Source organism: Patiria miniata, unplaced genomic scaffold, assembly GCF_015706575.1.
Source record: "Patiria miniata isolate m_02_andy unplaced genomic scaffold, ASM1570657v1 HiC_scaffold_7, whole genome shotgun sequence".
Classification (NCBI taxonomy): domain Eukaryota; kingdom Metazoa; phylum Echinodermata; class Asteroidea; order Valvatida; family Asterinidae; genus Patiria; species Patiria miniata.
The window spans coordinates 43556250-43565416 of NW_024037074.1; the positions used below are offsets into that span (position 1 = coordinate 43556250).

Here is a 9167-nt window from a genome sequence, read left to right on the forward strand (position 1 = left end):
AAACCTTGCAGAATCATGACCGTGATGACTTGCAGGTCACAGGTCACGCAAATATATCCAATCAGAGCGTAAATTCATCAGCGTCCTGTTTAAAGGGCGGGGGTACGAGCGAATGCGTGACATAGCGTCGCTGCAATGGGCTGAATGAAAATGTTTCCAGGATGCTTAATTCGGACGCAATTCAAAACATGAATCGGCAACGTTTGAATTGAGATTGAGAACCTAGAATATTGATTTCTATTTATATTCATCCTTCAGTATGCTAAAAGTTCATGAAGTTAATATTTAATTACACATCTTCTGTTGCTTCAAAGGAAAAAAAATCACAAATGAAATATGATTTATACTCTACCTTTTAAAGAAATAACAAAGAATGTTTATACAATTACATCCCTTCCGTATTCCAAATATTTGACAGATTTCAATTATGTTTTATTCAGTCAAGGTAAATCAAACGTTTCCGACCTCCGCTTCAAATTACAATCCAGAGAAACTGCACTAACTACTGTAAGGACACTAAAAGCCTATTCAGAGAGTTGTGGAAAAAGGGAGTGTGTTCACTTCTTTTGCCATTTTTCTTTCATAAAGCCATCGGTGTGCGGATCCAGAAACTTTTTGGCGGCTTCCTTCTTAAGGATATCACTGGCCTGGGTCCGCAGGTGTGGATTCTCACTCAGTATGACCTCCTGAATGACCTGAGCTACTTCCTCAGGCTGCTGAACTAAATTTTTGAGACGATCGGTCATTCCCTCCAAGCTTTTAAGGAAGGCATCTTTCAAAGGAGCTTCGAAATCTTTGGCCTGCTCCGCTGGAGGAAGAGACATGTTTTTAGCGATCATCTCTGTATTGGTGGGTCCCGGTTCAACGATGAGAACTCTAGTAAAACAAGACAATAAACCAGTCAGGGCCCATCAATATCGATTTATTTCCGATTGGTTGGATACATATTAAGCAATTATGTGGCTGTTTCAACCAACCCATTTGTTTTAGAGTGTACTCTTCAAGTACTGGTATTGCTCGCAGCCCGGGTGCACGGACTTTGCCGTAAGCCGTCTTCACGCGTTGCCCAGCAGCCGTGGATTGTACCACTTGGTACTTGTTTGTCAAAGCCTTTTGAAAATGAATTTAAGATTATATCCACACCCACCATGATTCCAAACACCAAAAAAATCATGCTTTGTCTACATTATGCCATTGAGGGAAAATACAGAAAGATTTTAAGGGAAATATATACATTCATACAATTGGTTAAAAGCATACAATGCCTGACATTGTATTTAGCAGATCAACACTTCAAAGTACCTGATGTTGTATACATCTTTCAAGACTGACGAGCTGGCTTCAGAGAATCCCTCCAAGGCGAACTTAGTGGCCGAGTACATGGCATGGAAAGGAACGGCTGTTCAAAGTGTTAAAAAATATATGTATTTTTCCTTAATTCAGGAAACATATGAACATTTTGTTTTAACGACGTCCGGATTTGTTTACATGTAGGGCATATGTTTACTAATCTTATGGAAACTTGGTGGTTCCCATGAGAAATAGCGTGACGTCATAACGTCTTAGGCTTATTCATCGATGTCATCGCTTAAAATATCTTGATTTGATACATTTTATTTCAATGCTGCCATAAAGGATGATTCGTATTACTGCGGGTATTATAGGAAAAGATGTTTGAAGTTAATGTAAGACAGGGGTTAAAACAACGATTCATATATTTAAACATACATATTTCTAAGTTAAGATGATACAGGTCAGTGATTTTTAACAATTTTAAATTTGCAAATAGAGGCCAAGAGTGTTCACAAAAGCCAGTTTAGAAATTACTCGACCTGCTCGTTTTTGCAGAGTAAGCAGTCAATAAGTCAATATTAATCAATCTAATATATATAGCCTTCTATGTATTTGTAAACAGGAAGACAAATACGAAAACTGGGGTTGCATATTGTACTGTAATTGTTTTGTATGTTTAATAATACAAACTGCCGAGAAGGGTCTTTATACATGTATATTGCTGAAGTTTTTGAACAGCGCCCCAAGTTTTGAATGATGTCCCTTTTCGGTTTTATTTTTCCGGCCGGTGATTGCTTTGCTCCCATGGGCCTTATCCACGAGGAAGCCATTTTGGTCATATTCCCTGAATGTATTTTATAAATTGTGAACTGTTGAATGTGAAGGCGCCAGACTTTTTATGCATTCTAGCCTCACTTTCAATTTTTTTTTAAATGTGGCTTAAAACATTAGGACATGTTTAATCACAAATTTTAAATTACTTATCAGAGCTTACTGGTATTTAATTTGTAATTAACTTTATGTATAGCTTTTATTTCTCTGCACAAGTTCCAGAAATGAGGATTTTGCCGGGCTTTCCATTTAACATGGCCGACTTAAGTCAATATAGAATCCTGGACATGCCCATAGTTGATGTTGTAAATAGAGTTTAAGACATACTAACCGTGAACCGCCGCCATACTGCTGACGTTGAGAATCCTACCAGACTTCTGCTTCTTCATCGCTGGTAACACAGCTCTCATAGTTCTTACTGGGCCCCAGAAGTTGGTATCCATCATGGCTAAACCGAACTCCATCGGCTTTTGGTCGACACCATCCAAACCCGTGTAGCCAGCATTGTTTACTATATAAACAAATAATGCGAACATGACAATCCCAAAACATCAAAATTCCTAAAGAAAACAATTTCAAACTAGAAATGTGTTTGTGGACAAACACTGAGCTGTTTCGACCGTTTTATTAATGACTGCCGTAAAGGAGTTTCATCCAGGACGAATGAACATGTACATGCGTATTCTATACAAAAAGTGTCTATGCTATGTAAAAAAAAAAAACCATTTTTTCATGACGTCATGATGACCGCACACATTTTTGAAATTTTCTGTATCTATCTACGACCTAACAAACCTTTTGCAAAAAAGAATTTCGAATTTACCACGTTCCATTGATGAAATATGAGTAAAAGGTCCAAAAATTGAATAATTCATATAAAACACATGATGACGTCATCGTCACGTCACTGCAATTTTTGTCTTTAACACTTCCTGGAATATCTGCATACCGACATTGAACCCAATCGGACGTCAGGTTCTCTGAGGTCGATCGGTCAAAAATTTGAAGAAAATATTAAAATTTGAAAAATTTATAAAAAATCAGATGATGACGTCATGATGACGTCACTTAAGATTTTGAATGCTTTTATCTATACCTACCTACCAACCAAGTTTCATAACGATCGGACATACCCTGATATGTAAATTAAAAAAATCACGTTTTTGATGACGTCATGATGATGTCACACATTTTACGAAATTTTGCAAAAATTCTGTTTGCAACAGAAGATAGGGCTTTTCCGCATTATGATTTGTTTTTGTCAATAATACGTCCCTGACTATGCATGAACATAAAATCTGTCAAAGTTAGCCGGAAATCGGCTAAAACGGTCACTGTGGACAGGATTTGACCTCAGCAACACGTGCGCTGCGCGCGGGCTGACTGACATACGATATGTACAACATACACGTCCTGTGCATGTTTTAAAGCAGAGTTATTGTCAACCTGAAGTTTTAAGCGTGCGCAGGGCATGTCCGAGTTTGCTTATTGCCTCGAAGCTTTGAAATATTTTAGACCTACCCTTAAATAAACAATTAAAGTAAAAACTAATATTAAAACTGCCATGGTTGATTTTTCAGGAATTTTCTAAGGAAAAAAAGTCTTTTCATTATAACTTTCGGTCTGATGACGTCATAAACCTTAAACTTCGCACACGTCTTAAGTGGATCAAGGTCATCATATACACCAATATTTAGGCGATTCCAACAAACTTCGCCACAGACATCTATTCAAAATACATTTTTTAAAATTTTCAACCTGTCGCTAGAGGGCGCTCGAAGATTGCATGACGTCATCGGTAGATGATTTGAAGAATACTATCAGCCAAGAGACTAACACCGTTGAAAGCAAATTCATATCTATTACCACTTTCAAATAATAAGCCACTTCCGGTTTTGGTCTTTTTCGACCGGAAGCAAGGGTCACGTGATTTCACGCACACTGAATGAAATCAAGACCTCAACCTACTCTACCAGTTGCCGGTAACAGAATGCTGCGGACGCGTACGGTTGATTTCTTATGCATTTTTGCAATATTAAAAAGTGTCATAATTTAATTGCCTATAAATAAACACAGGATGACGTCATCATGACGTCATCATTACACAATGTTGTTTGAATTAGGGTCTTTGCTTGGACAAAGAGTGGTGCAAATGAATTACTCGCAAAGAGTCGAAAATGCCCTTCGTATGTCGACATTTAAAAAAAAAATCTGTGTACAAAGTCTATGGGAAAAATTAAATATTCAAAAATCTATAATAAATTAGTCGATGACGTCATCATGACGTCATTGTTCTAGGATCATCCTTGCATAAGGGTCCTTCATTGGTATAAGTTTGATGAAATTCCGAAGTTGCAAAAGCACTGAAGTCGTGTAGAGAATAAACGTGTACAAATTGAATGGGCTTTTTGGATAAGAAGAATGCCTTTTTCGCAAAATTGCGAAAAAGCCAAAAATGAGAACAAAAAGAAAGGCTTTTCCGCTTTTTTGCGGAAAAGCAAAAAAAAACAGAACAAAAAGAAAGGCTTTTCCGCAACTTTGCGGAAAAGCCAAAAAAAAAATGAGAACAAAAACAAAGGCGTTTTCGCAAAATTGAGAAAAAGCCAAAAATGAGAACAAAAAGAAAGGCTTTTCCGCAACTATGCGGAAAAGCCAAAAAAAAAAACAGAACAAAAACAAAGGCTTTTCGCAAAATTGCGAAAAAGCCAAAAAAATGAGAACAAAAAGAAAGGCTATTCCGCAACTATGCGGAAAAGCCACAAAAAAAAGAAAAAAAAAATCTTAACGAAAACAAGAGTTGTTTCGGTGTGTCACCGAAACAGCTAACAAGAGCTGTTTCGGTGTGTACACCGACCGAAACAGCTAATGAATCAGGCCGCATCCGGAAGGTAGATACTAATATTTTTTTGCGGTTTTTCCCTCAATTAAATCAGCATCAAATCTCCATCAATTGCCAAACTAATACAATTTACGTTGGCAGCTCATTCTATTTCACCAAATAAGTACTAACCAAGAACGTCGATTCTCCCGTTTTCTCGTAAGATCTCATCTACAACCGATGTGATGGTAGCTTCCTTGGTGACGTCAAGTTCCCGGATGAAGAGGTTCTTGTTAAGCGTGTCGCCTGCTGCCTTCTCCAAGTTAGCCTTTGACTTCAGATTCCTCATTGTGGCGTACACCTGCAATAAGTAGCATGGGAAAAGTCAAATCAACGAAGGCGGGATTGTCAACAGTGGCGTATTAAACTGGGGTAAGATTTAAAAAGGGGGCCACTTAGAGGCCCCATTTTCTGTAGGGGCCATGACGGCAATGGTAAGCCTAGGTGTTAAGAATAAAAAACTCAATTTTGCATTTCCAAAATTTTGATCGGGGGAGCACAAGGGGGCTTCGAGCGGGGGGGGGGTGCCCCCCCTCCAGTTACATCACTGGTCGTTACGTCAGTACAGCGCCATACCGCCTTGCGGCCACGCTGTACAGGGTGAGTAAAAAAAAAAACGAAACCCAAATGGCAGGACAAATTTTTAAATAAAGTACCACTTTCAAAATCTAGGATATGAAAGCCCAGTCATTAAGCTTTCTTTTAGTACAAGAATCATTCAAATCACTCATTACATGTACTTTTCAAGTTACGGGATTTTGAACACAAGCACCGTGTTTAAAGTTCTGTTCACCGATCACAAAAAAAGTAAGTGTTCTTTCAGCAAAACGAAAACAATTCTCATAGGGATGCATGTGAATTGTTGTCGTACACTTACTATTTTTGTACAATTACGTGTTTGTGCACATTACGGATGAATTGGTCACGCTAACAACTTGCGCATCTTAATGAGGTCTTCACCTTCATTGCCTAATGTTGGACGTTACCTTAAACTGATGTTGTTTGTCCTTTGCCAGCATTACGGCCGTAGCCAGACCAATCCCGGACGAACAACCAGTAATAAGCACAGACTGTGGCGCCATCTTTGCTCGTGGATTGACAGGATCGTAAACTGAAATGTAGCACTGAGACGAAATGCGCCTCATGCAAAAATGTGGTGCTTTTATAGGCCGATTTTAAGTTGATCATTAATAAGAAAAAAGGTCGAAGAGAAAGAAAAACAAAGAGCAAAAGGTCGACCGTCCCGGGTAGCTTTGGGTTGACAATGACTTAGCAATTCACGGGGCAATGTTCAAATGAAGTCTGCCATTGTAGCCATTAATATAAACACTGGGTACAGAAAGGTCGACGGTTCACATGTCACATTTTGTTGACAGTGATAAACGCAACTCACGGTACAATGTTCAAAAAACCCCAACAATATGAAAAGTGTTTGGAAGCAAAAACGTTAAATTGTAACTGATTCCTAGTTAAAGCGGAATGCTTGCGTATATTGTAATACAAATGCATATACCCAACGCGAAACGGCTTACCGACTTCATGTGTAATACAGGAGACGTGGGGGTAAATCACACACCTAAAACATATTGGATTGACAATGTCTTGGAGTTTAGCAGGTTTCTTACCTCTAGTCCTCGATTATTCACCCTGGTCATTTTATCACTTGCTCGAACCTCAAAAGGACCGTCAGTTTCTTAGTGTAACTGCTGCTGATGCAAGGTTTTGGTCCATGTTTTTGTTCAATACTTTACTTTGAAATAATGTATAATATAGTACACGTGCCCTTGGTATAACATTTTGACCTTTTTCAGTACAGGTGAATGCCGACTGAATGATGCAGCACAGTGAAGTGATTCAGCAGTTTGTTACATTAATGATTAATTTATCAACGGAAGGTCAAAGCCCTTTCTTGTTACATCTTTAAACCGTGTTGGAGTGATGTTCGCAGGATTTATTTTAAAGATGGATTTTCATGCTATTTTCCTAGCAATATAAAAGTTATTCTTTTTTGAATGAGGCATTGAACAAAAATCCACCGACAATAAGTTAATGAGATATTTCACTCACAAAATTTGAATTATTGGCTGCCAGACAATAATTCGGCTCTCGCAGGGGGGGGAGTAATTAATATATATACAAAGGGTTGCAAACGCCCAAAATCTGAATGAAGTAGTTTCTTTTTCGTTAAAACAAAACATACAAATTGAAAATTCGTTATAGGAGAAAAGCATATTTTGAAGAATATGTGGTATCATCTTTAACAACGCCCACATTATTAGGGGCCGTTAGAAATGATTCACGTTTACCGGATACGTATGCGTCTCGAAGAACGTAACTGTTATATCACTACATTTTGTGGTTATTTCGCACAAATTGGTGAATTAACAAGCACCGTTTCCGTCCGGCATAGCTACGTATCTCGCACGCGTACCATTTCTAATGTCCCTAGAATCAGGCACGGCCTCACCTCAAGCGGAGATCATGTCATGGGGGCGTCTTACGTCTTCCTGTACAGATTCTCTCGATCCTCGTACCCACCCTGTTTTTGCCTGCAATTTTCGTTTAACTTTCATGAGATAGACTTTGTTAAATTAAGTGGGCCGGGGTCATCATTTCAGACTGTATAATCTTTGATTATGGGCCTTATTCATGAGTCGTGAAGTAAAATCTTCATTTTTGGAACTTATGTAGAGAAATGAAAGCAATGACGTTACAAATTAATACCAGTCTGCTCTGATGAATAATTTATCATGTGTGATTAAACATACTCTAATGTTTTAAGCCACATTTTAAAAAAAAATGAAAGTGATTTGATAGTCTGGCACCATCCCATTCAACAGTTCACAATTTATGAAATACATTCAGGGAACATGACAAAAATGGCCAACATGTGCATAAGACCCATGACTACCCACGGTGTTTTAGGTTTTTTTCTGGATACGGATAGACCATTGTTTCCATATTTCCCGTATAGGGTTGTAAAAGTTAACTCACTAGGACTGAGTTCATCTCTACTGTTGTAATGTAGTAAGAAACGCAGGGAGAAATTACGGCACAGGAACCCCGAATGGACTTCAACAAGTTTATTCTTGCTCTGACGCTTGTAGTTGCAGACCAGTAAATCGGTCCGAAATTGCCTACGCCGGCCAAATCACGATTTGCATGCCCTCAAAATCTTCAGTATTTGAGCATGCTGTGGGCCATGAACTTGAGGGTTTGTAAAAAATATGGGTGGAAGCCGTGCACAGGACTGTGAGCTTGTAGTTCCGTTCAATTTGGATGAAATTAAAGCGCTCTATTTTGCAATGGAGTGTAGGCATCGTTTTTCAAAATGGCGATTGGCTTCAGGACTATTTTCAGGGGTGATCATCTTCGGATGGAAATTTCTCCTACAAGTCATCAGTTGACCCCCCGAAAATTGAAAAGAAAATGAAAGATGATGGAGAGTTGTGAGTATTTTTCCCGAGTTTCTGAAGTGGGAGCATTTACCATTGGGGTCTATGGAAGTTCATTTACTGGTCTGCAACCTTGTTATGCAAAATATTTACAAAGTCTTAACCAACCAACCAACTGTTATTCCAAATAGCCAATGGGAAGACAGGAGTATGGCCATACATATTTTGTGTTACGTTTACTGAACACGAAATGTACTGTTTTAGTCCATTTCGAATTCATAATCAAATCTATGAATTCTCCGAGTCAAGAGGGTGGCGCTGTTCACGGTCACCCTTTATGACTTGCTAAGTGAACTTGCGGTAGCGCCCTCATTCCGAAAATATCCTCGGCAGCGTAGTTAGATTTATAGTCGTGTGCTATCCACTGATCTCCTCGGAGATTGTCTTCGCGTAGAGATAATGAGGTCATTCACTAGAAGATTTTGGACCTCTGTCTTCTCCCTCTCACCTCCTGTTCGTTGCATTTATTCGCAAAATCGAGTCATTGTGAATTTTAAAAAAGGGTAATAAGGCCAAAAAAAAAAGTCTCCGGTTTCTGGTATGGAGCTTGTCCAAAAAGTGGTGCGGTGCGGCGACGCGGCTTTTCTTTTTTTTTAACCGACTTTTTTGCTTCAAATTTGCTTCAAATGTCGGCTGATGACTGCAAATGGTGCCCGACTAAACTTAGTGCAAATATATGGGAGTCCAGAGAGGCCACATAAAGCTTATTC

General features: G+C 38.8%; 1 protein-coding gene across 1 annotated transcript; it reads right to left on the minus strand.

Moving 5' to 3' along the window:
* Positions 1-6119, minus strand: LOC119746466 (retinol dehydrogenase 8-like). The gene is made up of 5 exons (XM_038223429.1): positions 5989-6119; positions 5135-5303; positions 2456-2635; positions 1303-1399; positions 1-876 (listed from the first exon to the last, which is right to left on the minus strand). The coding sequence occupies exons 1-5, from the start codon at positions 6082-6084 to the stop codon at positions 558-560; spliced, it is 861 nt and encodes a 286-aa protein (XP_038079357.1). The 5' UTR covers positions 6085-6119; the 3' UTR covers positions 1-557.
* Between the last annotated feature and the right edge of the window lie 3048 nt (positions 6120-9167).